Genomic DNA, 16196 nt, shown 5'->3' with positions numbered 1-16196 from the left:
TATTGTTATAACCATTCTAGGAGGTGTGATGTAATGTAATATCTCATTGCAGTTTTGATTTGCCTTTACCTGATGGCTAATGATGTTAGACATCTTTTCATGAGCTTGTTTTCCATTTGTATATATTATTTGAAAAAATATCTATTCATACTATTTTCCCATTTAAAAAATTGGGTTATTTGTCTTTTTATCATTGAGTATGTATTCAGGATCCAAGTCCCTTATCAGGTATATGATTTTCAAATATTTTCTCCTAGTCTGTTGGTTATCTTTTCTGTGCCCTTTGAAGCACAAAGTTTTAAATTTTGATGAAGTCCAATTTCTCTGTATTTTTGTTGTTGTTGGTATCATATCTAAGAAACCATTGCCAAATTCAAAATCATGAAGATTTACTCCTATGGTTTGTGTAAGGGTTTTATAGTTTAGCTCTTACATTTAGGTCTCTGATACACTTTGAGTTAATTTTTGTATTTGGCTTGGGATGAGTCCAACTTCATTCTTTTGCATGTGGATATCTAGTTGTCCTAGCACCTGTTGAAAAGTCTGTTCTTTCCCCTATTGCCTTGTCTTGGCACCCTGGGTAAAAATCACTTGACCGTAGATAAATGGGTTTATTTATGGACTCTGAATTATATTCCATTGATCTATACATCTGTCCTTATGCTAGTACCATACTATTTTGATTACTATTGTTTTGTAGTACGTTTTGAAATCACGAAGTGTGAATCCCCGAACTTTGTTCTTTTTCAAGATTGTTTTGTCTTTTCTGGATCCCTTGGGTTTTCTATATTTTAGAATCAAAGAATTCTTTGCAGAATCTTCTTCTGAAAAGAAACCAACTGGGATTCTGATAGGGATTATACTGACTTGGGTAGTATTGAGACCTTAACAATACCAAGTCTTCTAATCTGTTACCATGGGATGCCTTTCCATTTAGTTAGATCTTTTCTTTCAAGAATGTTTTGTAGTTATCAGAGTATAAGCTTTGCACATCTTTTGTTGGATTTATTCCTAGTATTCTTTTTGATGTGATTGTAAAAGGAACTGTTTTCTGAATTTCATTTTTGAATATTCATTCCTAGTGTATAGAAATAGTTTACTATTGTATATTGATCTAGTATTTTTCAATCTTGCTGAAGTCATTTATTCTGATAGTTTTTCAGTAGATTCCTTAGGGTTTTCTATACACAAGATCATACCACCTGTGAATAGAGATAGTTTTTCTTTCTAAACTGGATGCCTTTTATTTTAATTTCTTGCCTAATGGCCCTCACTAGAATACCTAGTACAATGTTGAATAGAAGTGATGAGAGGAGACATCCTTGTCTTACTCCTGATCTTAAGGGGAAAGCTCTCAGTCTTTCACCATTAAGTTTGATGTTAACTGTGGGTTTTTTTTTTTTTTTTTTTTTTTCTGCTGTACGCGGGCCTCTCACTGTTGTGGCCTCTCCCGTTGCGGAGCACAGGCTCCGGACGCGCAGGCTCAGCAGCCATGGCTCACGGGCCCAGCCGCTCCGCGGCATGTGGGATCCTCCCGGACCGAGGCACGAACCCGTGTCCCCTGCATCGGCAGGCGGGCTCTCAACCACTGCACCACCAGGGAAGCCCTAACTGTGGGTTTTTTATGGATGCCTTTTATCAGATTTAAGAAGTTCCCTTCTAAGTTTGTTGAGGGTTTTTATCATGGAGTGTCTATTTTTTAAAATGTATTTGGTCCCTGGTTCCCCTAAGTCAATTGTTAAGCTTCATGAAAGCAAGGATCTTTTGGAACAGTTTGCCATTCAGTGCCTGCAGAGCTTCTTGGCACAGAGTAGATGTTCAGTAAATATTTACTGAGTGATTGTAGGCATGAAGGAATGAGTAAATGAGCAGATTTGCTTTTGCATCCATTGTAATCATGCTAGCTTCAAGGCTACTCTTTGAGAGTGAGGTTGTATCTGAAAAATGTGAATCATGATCAAAATGTGATTGAAAGCCAGGACCTATGTGAAGATTTCTTTATATGTGCATTTGAGCTCTTGGCAGTGAGTGACATGGGCTGTCTTAAGACAGGTTTCCCAAGAAGCAGTCTGAAACAGAGTTGTGTACAAGTTTTAGCCTGTATTTGAGAGGTGTATTCAGCATCCACTACATGTGTGTACTGGATGATCTGGCAGATCTGGGAGTGGGAGCCTCATCAATATTCTTTGTACTGTTGGGCTCATACAAGGCATTTTGTCTTTGGCAGAGGAATTAAGTTTTCAAACAGCCATGATAAGTCTGGATTAACGAATTAGTAAATATCTGTTTGTTTACTTATGAAGTCACTGGGCTGACGTTATTTTCCCTATCCACTGGTTAATGCTATAATATTTATGTTTTTATGTGTTGTTATACTATCTACATCAAAGTTATTTCATGGCCCACTTGGAATGAAAATATCCATAGAAGTGTCTTGAAAAGTATTTAAAGGGAATTTGTCACCTACTGTTTCTCAAAGCAGTTATTTATTGAATGATTTAGCCTGTCAACTAAGCTGACTTTTCTGTGTAAGGTTATGAACAGTATCAGAGATTGCTTCGTGACTGGGAAGTGGGAAGAGGATAAAGATGCAGCCAAGATCTTAGCAGAAGATGGTAAGTAAAGGGCTGTATTCTTCAGAGAAGACTGCCTTCTCTATATATTATTTTCTTCCATATCTTTAATAGTCAAGTTGAAAATATTAGTCAATTGTGAAATGGCTTGGGGAACTGTGACAAGAGTTCTGACAGGAGTAACATTCTAGTTCCTCATTTCATGATGGTCTTATTTTCTCCCTCTGGTTAGTTGACTTGTTAGATATGGACATTGAAGAAGAGTGGGAAGCTTTCCATAAATTTTATCATGCATTGTTAAAAATAGTCATTCTTGTTTATGTGCTGTGATTAGATTCAGGTTAAGATTCAGGTTAAGCATTTTTGGCAGGCATGCATAGGTATGTAAAGGCTTCCTAAGAAACATTTTCAGTTTCTTCTATGATCATTGGTCAAATTTGGTTTTATTGCAGTGGTGGTTGTGATATTTGTGTTTATATTTTGACATTTTCATGAGATATTCTTCATAATATTTTCTGACAAGACTTTCAGTGAAATTTTGAATTTATAATAGAATAAAGCGCTCATCTGTTATTTGCACTTTCTCATTTCTAACATTGTTCCTTTTTTCTTTTTCTTTTTTGTTTTTTAGTTAGATTTGCATGTTCTCTATTTTGTTAGATCCATAACTTTTGGATTTATTTTTCATTCTACTATTTTTCTCATGATTAAAAAATTAACAAGGTTTGATTTTTTTCTTTTTCTTGTATTTGTTAGTTGTGGGATTAGAAAAGGAATTTTTTGGTTTTATTTTTAAGGAAAGCACTTTTAAAAAATTAAGGTATAGCTTAATGTTCAACCTAATATATTTTGACAATTATATACACTTATATCCATCACCCAAAATGAGAATAAGAACATTTCTGTCACACCCTAAATGTTTGTCTGTGTCCTTTGCAGTCAGCACCCACCCCCTACCCCAGGCAGCCACTTTTGGATTTCTAACACCATAGATTTGTTTTGCCTGATCTTGGACTTCATACAGATGTAGTCAGACAATATGAATTTTTTAGTGTCTGGGTTCTTTCCCTCAACACAGTGTTTTACTTTTTGATAAATCAACCTTGTTGAGATATGTTTTACATACAATTAAGTATACCTGTTTTAAGAATATTCTTGTTTGGCTAGTTTGGACAATTGTATATGTTCATGTACTACCATTACAATCAAGAAATAAAGTACTTCCATCACCACAGAAAGAACCCTCATGCCCCTTTGCAGTCAGTCCCTACTCCCACCATCACAGCAGCCCCAAGCCAACCAATGATCTGCTTTCTCTCACTATAAATTCGTTTTGCCCTTTCTAGAATTACATAATAAAAATACTCTTTTGTCTGTAGATTCTTTTACTTAGCATACTGTTTTTGAGGTTCATTCATATTATAATTTGTTTCTTCTTATTGCTGAATAAGTATTCTGTTGCATGGATATGCCAATTGTTTATCCATTTTTCTCTTGATGGCCATTTAGGTTGTTTCCAGTAGTTGACTATTACAATTAAGGCTGCTCTGAACATTCACATATAGGTCTTTTTTTGTGGAAATTGGTTTTCATTTCTTCTTGGCAATACCTAGGAGTAGAATGGCGGAGCTATGGGGTGGGTAGATGGACACCCAACTTGATAAGAAACTAATAGATTTTGACTCCATTTTTAATGTTAGACTGATGACAGCTCTTAAGCCCCACCTGTTCTGTCCCCCTTTCTGTCCTACATCTGGGCAAGCTGATAAAAAAGCCAAGGTGCTCCTCTTTTGGCATCAGGAAGGAGTTCAAACCATATACACTCCAGCTGTCACCAAAGCCCCACCACCTCCTAACCACCAATAGCTCAAGCTATTCTCCTTTCCTGCCTGCTCTCCCAAGCTGTATTTGAAGTAGCTTGGGAAGTCTGCCCTACTCTCCCCAAAAAGTCTCATTATGTGAATTATAAATCCTTCCATATCCCCTTGATTCATGTGTGTGTCATTTGTCTCAATATGCAAACCATATTTTGAGTGGGAGGTTCATCCTGTGTCTGTGGGTTGATCACAAAGTAAACTGCCCCACAGTTCTTCAAAGAGAACTCCAGCAATGGATGACAATTTCAGTTCACATCCTAGTGGGTGTGAAATAGTTATCTCCTGGTTTTAATTTGTAATTCCCTGATGACTAAAGATGTTGCATATCTTTTCATGTGCATATTGGCCAATTTAATATCTTCCTTTGTGAGGTATCCATTTAAGTCTTTTGCTTATTTTTTTAAAGTTTATAATAGTTTAGATTTAGAGAAAAATTGTGAATATAGTACAGAGTTCCCACATACCTCACACCCAGTTTGCCCCATTATTATCATCTTACATATGGATGGTACATTTGTCACAATTAATGAACAGAGCACTAACAGAATCTTGGGTCTCTGCCAATTTGAGCACCTTTCTGTGTGTTAGGGGTACGTGTATTTCCTTCCATGACTGTCTTTGACTATGCTTTGCCCATTTTCTATTGGGTTATTGTTGATATTTTTTCATACTTATTTATAAGAATTTTTAATATATTAGAGAAATAAGTTTTTTGTGATATGAGGTGCCACATTTAACCCCCTTATTTTAACATTTGTATTTTAACTTTATGATTCTTTCATGTGGAATTTTTTTTTTTTAATGAAGTTAGATTTATCAGTTTTGCCTTAAATGACTTTTGGGACTTGTCTTATACTTAAAAAGGTCTTTTGTTAAAAAAAAAAAAATCTAAAAAAAGAGAAGAAAAATCTTCCATTGTTTTTTCTAATGCTTCCTGATTTCTTTTTTTTTTTTCTAACATTTAAATCACCTACTCATCTGCTACTTATTTTAGTGTGAGTTGAGAGGCATAGATAGAGTTTTTCCCAGGTGGCCACCAGGTTGTTTCCAATACTATTTGTTCTTTTCCCAACTGATTAAAATGCTCTTTTTGTCATATTCTTAATTGATAGATATAGAAAAAAGTTTTTGGACTTTTCTAGTTTATGTCGTTGATTTCTGTTGGTTCATTCATCATTGCTTAGTATGCTATTAAGACACCAACTATTAAAACTGGTATGACTGGTTCCTATCTCTCCCTGTCTCTGCTAGGTTTTTTAGAATTTTTCTGACTATTCTCTTACTTATTTTTCCATGGAAACGTAAGAATCATCTTTTCTGTTTCCAAAAGAAAGTGTGGTGGATTTGTGTCTTTTTTAGTAGCTGTATTGAGGTTTAATGGATATACAGTAAACTGCACATATTTAAAGTGTACAGTTTGATAAGCTTTGACATGAGTATACAATCACCACAATCAAGATAATGAACATATTTGTGACCCCAAAAGTTTCTTCATGCCACTTGTTATCCCTGCCTTCTGTCTTTTCCCTATTACCAGGTAACCACTCTTCTGCTTTCTGTCACTATACAAGAGTTTGTATCCTCTGTAATTTGATATAAATGGAATCATATGGTATGCAGTATTTTCTAACTTATTGTACTCAGAAAAATCATTTTGAGATTCATCCATGATGTTGCATCTTCATTTCTTTTTATTGCTGCATAGTTAATTTCTTTTTATTGCTGCATAGTTAATTTCTTTTTATTGGTGAGTAGTATTCCATTGTATAATGCAATACAGTTTGTTTATCTGTTCGCCTTTTGATGGACATTTATGTTATTTCCAGTTTGGGGCCATTGCAAATAAAGCTACTGTGAACATTCTTCTTCAAGTCTTTGTATGAACAACTGCTTTCATTTCTCTTGGGTACATACCTCATAGTGGACTAAATGAATCATATGGTAGATGTAGTTCTAATTTTTTTTAAGAAATAACCAAATTGTTTTCCTTAGTGGTTGTACCATTTTGCATTGCACTAGCACTTTATGAGACTTCCAATTGCTCCACATCCTTGCCAGTGCTTGTTATGTTGGTCTTTTGAATTTTAGACACTTCTTAAGGTTTAGAGTGGTATCTCATTTTACTTTCCTAATGATTAATGATAATGAGCCTTTTTTCACATGCATATTTGCCATCTGTGTTTCTTCAGTGAAGTGTCTGTCAAATCTTTTGCCCATTATTTTACTTTGGTTGTGTGTTATTATTGAAGTTTAATTCTTAATTACTTTTGATACAATCCTTTATCACATGGAATTTGCAATTTTTGCCCATTGTGTAGCAAAGACCATCATATATGATCTGTGAATAAAGACAGTTATACTTCTTTCTGTGCTATCTGGATGACTTATTTTTCTTGTCTTAGTACACTGGCTTAAACTTCCAGTACAATGTTGATTAGAAGTGGTCAAAATAGACTATATACATATTGTAATATTACACCTACTGTTACCAACATTTTACCACTTTGAGTAAAATGGAAACTTTTCTTCCATTTAGGCCCTTTTATCTTCCCCACTTAAAAAGATTTTTTTTATTATTATGTAAGTTACAGATGTACAATATAGTGATCTACACTTTTTACAGGTTATACTCCATTTATAGTTATTATAAAATATTGGCTGTATTCCCTGTGTTGTACGGGGAATATATCCTTGTAGCTTATTTTATACCTAATAGTTTGTACTTCTTAGTTCCCTACCCCTCTGTTAGCCCTCCCCACTTCCCTCTTCCGACTGGTAACCACTAGTTTATTCTGTATCTGTGAGTTTGCTTTTTTTTTGTTATATTTAGTAGTTTGTTATAGTTTCCCCACTTTTAAATATCATTGTCTTGAATATTAGATAGTGGTATAATTTTTTTGACTATGAAATATGATTTTACAAATTCATAAGAAGATGGATAGTCTGTTCTGTGTATCCATATTTCTGTTCTTTTTGTTTGTTTGTTTTTTCTGATGGTCTCAGGTTTCTCCTTTTATAATTTCCTTTCTGCTTAAGAACTTTCTTCAGCCATTTTTTAAAGGTAAGTATGGTAGCTACAATTTCCTGTAGTTTTCCTTCATCTGAGAATGTTTCCTTCTTCATTTCTAAAGAATAGATACATAGGCTGTCATTTTACTTGGTGTGCCCCTACAGGTAATCTGTCATTTCTTTTTGGCTGCTTTCAGATATTTTTTATTTGTTTTTAGTTTTCAGAAGTTTGATTGGTGTGAATTTTTGGGGGTTTACTCTGTTTGAGATTAACTCATCTTCTTGACTCTGTAAGTTTGTGTCTTTCAACAGATTTAGGAATCTGCAGTCATTATTTCTTTCAGCTCCAGACTCCTTGTGAGACTCTGATGATACAGATGTTGGGATTTTTTTGTTTCTGTCCCACAGGTCTTTGAGGCGCTCTTCATTTGTTTTTAGGATTTCTCTATGTTGTTCAGACTGAATGATTTCTATTATGTGGCCTCAAGTTCTCTGAGTCCATCCTCTTTCATCTCTACTCTTACTTTTGAGCCCACGTAGCGAGTTTTTAAATTTCTGTTACTGTATTTTTCTGTTCTTTAATTTCCATTTTGTTCTTCAATTTCTTGTTGAGGTTTTCAATTTTTTGGTTGTTGCTGTAAGTTTATAGTTGCTTGTTGAAGTTTTTTTTTTTTTTGCTTTTATGATTTTATTTATAATGGCTGCTTCAAGGTACAAGTCAGATAGTTCCAACATCTGATTTATTTCAGTGTTGTTTTCAGTTGTCTTTTCACATTCAAATGATGATTTTCTTGGTTCTGGGTATAACAGGTGATTTTCTATTGTAGCCACACATTTTGTTTGGAGACCCTGGGTCCTATGTAATTTTTAAATTTTAGCAGGCGATCATCCTGTTTAGGTTTAATGTTCAGGCCCTGGTCTACTTCATGGGCTGTGGTTCCAATGACAATTTAATTTCAGAGTCTTTGTGGTACTGTTTTGCTCTACTTGGTTTATCTGGTGCTACTCGTTCCTGCTGGTGCTACTCGTTCCTGCTGGTACTACCTGGGGGGCATAGAGGAGCTTCCCTAGGCTGGGCCACCTAGTGTGACTAGTTTGGGGAAAGTTGTTTTGGCCTCTGGGGGCCAGTTTGCTTGTTCTGGGGTCATCTCCTTTGCTTGGTCCTGCCTGGACGCATATTGTTTTTAAGGTGGAAGAGGGGAGTCTCATGCCTGGTGGAATCCCTCCTTGCTGATAACCCCTGGGCACCTGGTACATCTTGGTGGAGGAAAGGAGATTCAAGCTCTTTGGGAAGGCTAGCACTTTCCTTCATCACTTGCTGTCAGTGGGATACCCAGTTTACCTGGGTTACTGGTGAGATCTGGTTCAATCTGAAGGAAGAATGAGCCTATCTCATTCTGTGGCTGCCTTCTGTTGCCACTTGCAGATTGGGAAATGGTGGCCCTAAGTTGCCTTTCTGTGGGTTGTGGTATAGTGAGACATAGGCCACTATGTCATTCCTCTGGTCCTGGGGACGCTCACCAGCCCATCTTTGTCTTTCCACCTTTCAGAGTTCTCCTTTGGTTGTCTCTGGTGCTCTTGCATCATTTCTGGAGTTGATGGCTATACACAGTTAGGAGGAACAGAGGAGATATGTCTACACTATCTTTTCCAGACTGGAAATCCTTGGTGGTATTTTCATTGTAACTATGTAAAAGAGAGAATTAGAGTCTTCATGATATTGAGTCTTCCTTTCTAAACACATGGTGGTTTTACTTGTTCAGTAGAAAACATTAATAATACCTCCTTCATTGAGTCGTGATGAAGAATATAGTTAAGGCATGTAAAACACTTACAGCAGCGCCTGGTATGTGAAGCACTTAAAAGCATTAGCTAAGGTTATTCCATGTGTCCTTTATTTTATTTTTTTATTGGAGCAAAATTGCTTTACAGTGTTTTGCTAGCTTCTGCTGTACAGTGAAGTGAATCAGCTATATGTATACCTATATGCCCTCCCTCTTGGCCTCCCACCCTCTGCCATCCCACCCATCTAGGTTGTCACAGAACACCAAGCTGAGCTCCCTGTGTTATGCAGGAGGTTCCCAGTAGCTATCTGTTTTACACATGGTAGTGTAATTATGTCAAACCTAATCTCCCAATTCGTCCCACCCTCCCCTTCCCCCAATGTGTCCACATGTCTGTTCTCTATGTCTACATCTTTATTCCTGCCCTACAAATAGGTTCATCTGTACCCTTTTTCTAGATTCCACATATGTGTGTTAATATACGATATTTGTTTTTCTCTTTCTGGCTTACTTCACTCTATATGACAGACTCTAGGTCCATCCACATCCCTACAAATGACCCAATTTCATTCCTTTTTATGGCTGAGTAATATTCCATTGTATATATGTACCACATCTTCTTTATCTATTCATCTATTTTTGGACATTTAGGTTGTTTCCATGTCCTGGCTATTGGAAGGAGTGCTGCAGTGAACATTGGGATACATATGTCCTTTTGAATTATGGTTTTCTCAGGCTATATGCCCAGTAGTGGGATTTCTGGGTCATATGGTAGTTCTATTTTTAGTTTTTTAAGGAACCTCCATACTGTTCTCCATAGTGGCTGTATCAATTTACATTCCCACAAACAGTGCAATAGGGTCCCCTTTTCTCCACACCCTCTCCAGCATTTATTGTTTGTAGACTTTCTGATGATGGCCATTCTGACTGGTGTGAAGTGATATACCTCATTTTAGTTTTGATTTGCATTGATGCTGAGCAGCTTTTCATGTGCCTCTTGGCCATCTGTATGTCTTCTTTGATGAAATGTCTATTTAGGTCTTCCGCCCATTTTTAATTGGGTTGTTTTGATATTGAGCTCCATGAGCTGTTTGTACATTTTGGAGATTAATCCTTTGTTGCTTCACTTGCAAATATTTTCTCCCATTCTGAGGGTTGTCTTTTCATCTTGTTTACGGTTTCCTTTGCTGTGCAAAAGCTTTTAAGTTTCATTAGGCCCCATTTGTTTATTTTTGGTTTTATTTTCATTACTTTAGGAGGTGGGTCAAAAAAGAACTTGCTGTGGTTTATGTCAGAGAGTGTTTTTCCTATGTTTTCCTCTAGGAGTTTTGTAGTGTCTGGTCTTACATTTAGGTCTTTAAGCCATTTGGAGTTTATTTTTGTGTATGGTGTTAGGTAGTGTTCTAATTTCATTCTTGTACATGTAACTGTCCACTTTTCCCAGCATCACTTATTAAAGAGGCTGTCTTTTCTCCATTGTATGTTCTTGCCTACTTTGTCGTAAATTAGGTGACTGTTGTGTGTGGGTTTATCTCTGTGCTTTCTATCCTGTACCATTGATCTATATTTCTGTTTTTGTGCCAGTACCATACTGTCTTGATGACTGTAGCTTTGCAGTATAGTTTGAAGTCAGGGAACCTGATTCCTCCAGCTCTGTTTTTCTTTCTCAAGATTGCTGTGGCTATTTGGAGTCTTTTGTGTTTCCATACGAATTGTAAAATTTTTTGTTCTAATTCTGTGAAGAATGCCATTGGTAGTTTGGTAGGGATTGCATTGAATCTGTAGATTGGTTTGGGCAGTATAGTTATTTTCACAATATTGATTCTTCCAATCCAAGAACATGGTATGTTTCTCCATCTGTTTATGTCATCTTTGATTTCTTTCATCAGTGTTTTATAGTTTTCTGCATACAGGTTTTTTGTCTCCTTAGATAGGTGTATTCCTAGGTATTTTATTCTTTTTGTTGCAGTGGTAAATGGGAGTGTTTCCTTAATTTCTCTTTCTGATTTTTCACTGTTAGTGTATTGGAATGCCAGACATTTCTGTGCATTAATTTTGTATCCTGCAACCTTACTAAATTTGTTGATTAATTCTAGTAGTTTTCTGGTGGCATCTTTAGGATTTTCTATGTATAGTGTCATGTCATCTGCAAACAGTGACAGTTTTACTTCCTCTTTTCCAATTTGTATTCCTTTTATTTCTTTCTCTTCTGATTGCTGTGGCTAGGAGTTCTAAAACTATGTTGAATAAGAGTGGCGAGAGTGGACATCCTTGCCTTATTCCTGATCTTAGTGGAAATGCTTTCAGTTTTTCACCATTGAGTATGATGTTTGCTATGGGTTTGTCATTTATGGCCTTTATTATGTTGAGGTAGGTTCCCTCTATGCCCATTTTCTGGAGAGTTTTTATCATAAATGGTGTTGAATTTTGTCAAAAGCTTTTTCTGCATCTATTGAGATGATTCTATGGTTTTTATTCCTTAATTTGTTAATATGATGTATCACATTGATTGATTTGTGTATATTGAAGAATCCTTGCATCCCTGGGATAAATCCCACTTGATTATGGTGTATGACCCTTTTAATGTGTTGTTGGATTCTGTTTGCTAGTATTTTGTTCAGGATTTTTGCATCTGTATTCATCAGTGATATTGGTCTGTAATTTTCTTTTTTTGTGATATCTTTGTCTGGTTTTGGTATCAGCGTGATGGTGGTTTCGTAGAATGAATTTGGGAGTATTCCTCCCTCTGCAATTTTTTGGAAGAGGTTGAGAAGGGTGGGTGTTAGCTCTTCTCTAAAAGTTTGATAGAATTCGCCTGTGAAGCCATCTGGTCCTGGACTTTTGTTTGTTAGGAGATTTTTAATTACAGTTTCTATTTCATTACTTGTGATAGGTCTGTTTATGTTTTCTAATTCTTCCTGGTTCAGTCTTGGTAAATTGTACCTTTTGAATAATTTGTACATTTCTTTGTGGTTGTCCATTTTATTGGGTTATAGTTATTTGTAGTAGTCTCTTAAAATCCTTTGTATTTCTGCATTGTCAGTTGTGATTTCTTCTTTTTCATTTCTAATTTTGTTGATTTGTGTCCTCTCCCTTTTTTTCTTGATGAGTCTGGCTAAAGATTTATCAATTTTGTTTATCTTCTCAAAGAACCAACTTTTAGTTTTATTGATCTTTGCTGTGGTTTTCTCCATTTCTATTTCATTTATTTCTGCTATGATCTTTATGATTTCTTTACTTCTACTGACTTTGGGTTTTCTTTGTTCTTCTTTCTCTAGTTGCTTTAGATGTAAGGTGAGATAGTTTATTTGAAATTTTCCTTGTTTTTGAGGTAGGATTGTATTGCTATAAACTTCCGTCTTAGAACTGCTTTTGCTGCATCCCATAGGTTTTGGGTCATTGTATTTTTGTTGTCATTTGTTTCTGTGTATTTTTTCTATTTCTTTGATTTCTTCAGCGATCTCTTGGTCATGTAGTAGCGCACTGTTTAGCGTCCATGTGTTTGTTTTTTACACATTTTTTCCTTTAATTGATTTCTAGTCTCATAACACTGTGGTCAGAAAAGATGCTTGGTACGATTTCAATTTTCTTAAATTTTCTGAGGCTTGATTTGTGACCCAAGGTGTGATCTATCCTGGAAAATGTTCTGTGTGTACTTGAGAAAATAGTCTATTCTGCCAATTTCCGGTGTACTGTCCTATAGATATCAATTAAATCTATCTAGTGTATTTTGTCATGTAAAGCTTGTGTTTCCTTACTTATTTTCTTTTTTGATGAACTGTCCAATGATGTAAGTGGGGTGTTAAAGTCCCCTACTATTATTGTGTTAATCGATAATTGAAATTATTGATTTCCCCTTTTATGGTTGATAGCATTTGCCTTATGTATTGAGGTGCTTCTGTGTTGGGTGCATAAATATTTATAATTGTTATATCTTCTTTTTGGATTGATCCCTTGATCATTATGTAGTGTCCTTCCTTATCTCTTGTAACAGTCCTTATTTTAAAGTCTATTTTATCTGATACAAGTATTGCTACTCTAGCTTTCTTTTGATTTCCATTTGCATGGAATATCTTTTTCCATCCCTTCACTTGCAGTCTGTATGTGTCCCTAGGTCTGAATTGGGTCTCTTGTAGACAGCATATATATGGGTCTTGTTTTTGTATCCATTCAGCCAGCCTGTGTCCTTTGTTTGGAGTATTTAGTCCATTTACATTCAAGGTTATTATCGATATTTAGATATGTATGTAGATATATATGTATGTATAGATATGTATGTTCCTATTACCATTTTCTTAATTGTTTTGGGTTTGTTTTTGTGGGTCTTTTTCTTCTCTTGTGTTTCCTGCCTAGAGAAGTTCCTTTAGCACTTGTTGTAAAGTTGGTTTGGTGGTGCTGAATTCTTACCTTTTGTTTGTCTGAAAAGCTTTTGATTTCTCTGTTGAATCTGAATGAGATCCTTGCTGGGTAGAATAATCTTGGTTGTACATTTTTCTCTTTCATCACTTTAAGTTTATCCTGCTGCTCCCTTCTGGCCTGCAGAGTTTCTGCTGAAAAATCAGCTGATAACCTTATGGGGATTCCTTTGTATGTTATTTTTTGGTTTTCCCTTGCTGCTTTTAATATTTTTTCTTTGAATTTAATTTTTATTAGTTTGATTAATATGTGTCTTGGTGTGTTTCTCCTAGGGTTTATCCTTTATGGGACTCTCTGTGCTTCCTGGACTTGGGTGACTATTTCCTTTCCCATGTTAAGGAAGTTTTCCATTATAATCTCTTCAAATATTTTCTTAGACCCTTTCTTGTTTTCATCTTCTTCTGGGGCCCCTATAATTCAAATGTTGGTGCATATAGCGTTGTCCCAGAGGTCTCTGAGATTGTCTTCAATTCTTTTCATTCTTTGCTCTTTATTCTGCTCCTCGGCAGTTATTTTCACCATTTTGTCTTCCAGCTCACTTATTCGTTTTTCTGCCTCATTTATTCTGTTATTGATTCCTTCTAGTGTATGTTTCATTTCAGTTATTGTGTTGTTCATCTCTGTTTGTTCTTTAGTTCTTCTAGCTCTTTGTTAAACATTTCTTGAATTTTCTCAGTCTGAACCTCCATTCTATTTCTGAGATTCTGGATCATCTTTACTATCATTACTCTGAATTCTTTTCAGGTAGGTTCCCTATTTCCTCTTCATTTACTTGGTTTTGTAGGTTTTTACCTTGTTCCTTCATTTTGACACTTGACATATTTTTTTGTCATCTGTCTCTCTCTCTTTTAATGGGTGGGATTGTATTCCTGTTTTACTGATTGTTTGGCCTAAGGCTTCCAGCACTGGAGTTTGTAGGCAGTTGGGTAGAGCTCGGTCTTTGTGCCGAGATGAGGACCTCTGGGAGGCCTTACTCTGATGCATATTCCCTGGGGTATGAGGTTTTTTGTTACTCCAGTGGTTCGGACTTGGAGTTCCCACCACAGGAGCTCTGGCCCAACCCCCGGCTTGTGAATCAAGATCCTGCAAGCCACGTGGGGTGGCAAAAAAAAAAAAGAAAAAGAAAAAGAAAAAAGAAGCAGAACAATAACAAAGAGAAAATAAAAAGATTAGAAAACTAACAGATATGTTAGAAAGAATAAAAAATAAAAAATATAGATCAAACAACAACTGGAAGGTGAAAGAGAACCACAGTAATAAAAAGGGGAGTTAAAAAAAAAGCCAGACAAGGCCTTGGCTATGGGGGTGGGGCCTTTGCTTAGAACCCACAAGGTTGGACCAGGCCCTGTGGGGTGGTGGGGGTTGGGGCTTAAGTTCAGTGCAGCAGGAGGTGCCAGGAGTGCCTCTGTCCCTGGAGGGCAGAGTACCAGGTCCATGACCCCAGCAGGCTCACTGGGCCTGAGTGGGCAGGGGAAATGCTAGGCGCCTTCCCCCAAGTCCTCCAATCCCAGAGGACCCCTCCCCATTGGTCTCTCTTGCCCCCCCCATCCCCACCCCTCCCCATGCCCCTAGGACCCACATGGCAGGAGAGGGCTCTGGAAGGCAGGAGACCAGACCCCAACAGGCTTCCTGGAGCTGAGTGGGCGGGGGAAATGCCCGTGGTGCTTCCCCTTATCCCCAAGCCCCAGAGGGTCCCCCCTGTCCACCTCTCCTCCTCTTCCCCTCTTCCCCCCTCCTCCCTCCCTCCTATGCCCCCTAGGACCAATGCAGCCCAGAGGGGGCCTCAGAGCGTTGGGGACCCAGCCTGGGAGCCCAGCAGGCCTCCTGGCCCTAGTGGGCTGGGGAAATGCCAGTGGCACTTCCTCTGGCCTGGTCTTAGAGGGTTTCCCCCCAATGTCCACCTGTTTTCCCCTTACCCCCTCCTCCCTCCCTCCCACACCCGTAGGACCCATGAGGCCAGAGGGGACCCTGGAGAACAAGCACGGATGACTAGGCTGAGAGCCTAGCAGACTTCCCAGGGCCGAGTGGGTGGGGGAAACGACCATGGCACCTTCCCTGATCCTCTGGTCTTGGAGGGCCCCAACATCCCACCTCTCCTCCCCGCACCTCCCTCCTATGTCCCTGGGATCAACATGGACTGGAGGGGGCCTTGGAGGGAGGAGGACCTGACCCAGGAGCCCCGCAGGCCTCCCGGGGCCCAATTGGACAGGGGAAATACCTGATCCTCCGAGCCCCCGAGGGTCCCTCTAGGCATGGGAACCCCTCCCCCATCCCAGCCACCCCTCATGGGTGCCACTCCTGTCCTGCCTCCACTTCTCCTCCCCCCCTCACTCCCCCATGTCCTACCCAGTCGCTCAGGGGTTCCTCCCATCACCTTGGGCGTCGAGGGCCCCCACGAGTGTCCCACTGGCACCCTAGTTGTGTCTCCATGTGTCGTTTAAAAAGCATATTAAAACTTAAAAAATTTTTAAACTAAAGTTCTAGTACATTTCTTGTTAGGATTATTCCTAAGTACTTTATCCTTTTTTGTTTTTTAT

The 16196-nt window shown here is 37.8% G+C and overlaps 1 protein-coding gene across 4 annotated transcripts in view; it reads left to right on the top strand.

The window, feature by feature from the left end:
- The window catches only part of BMS1 (BMS1 ribosome biogenesis factor), a 45256-nt gene that overhangs the window by 17480 nt on the left and 11580 nt on the right, over positions 1–16196 (top strand). For all 4 annotated transcript variants that reach the window (XM_067025637.1, XM_059055018.2, XM_067025638.1 and 1 more), the window contains exon 13: positions 2534–2615. In XM_067025637.1, the coding sequence (XP_066881738.1) occupies positions 2534–2615 (82 nt within the window). The remainder of the gene's footprint in view (positions 1–2533; positions 2616–16196) is intronic.

Source organism: Kogia breviceps, chromosome 2 (genome assembly GCF_026419965.1).
Source record: "Kogia breviceps isolate mKogBre1 chromosome 2, mKogBre1 haplotype 1, whole genome shotgun sequence".
Lineage (NCBI taxonomy): Eukaryota > Metazoa > Chordata > Mammalia > Artiodactyla > Physeteridae > Kogia > Kogia breviceps.
Note: the sequence above shows the minus strand (reverse complement) of the source record. Positions and strands in the feature narration are given on the sequence as shown.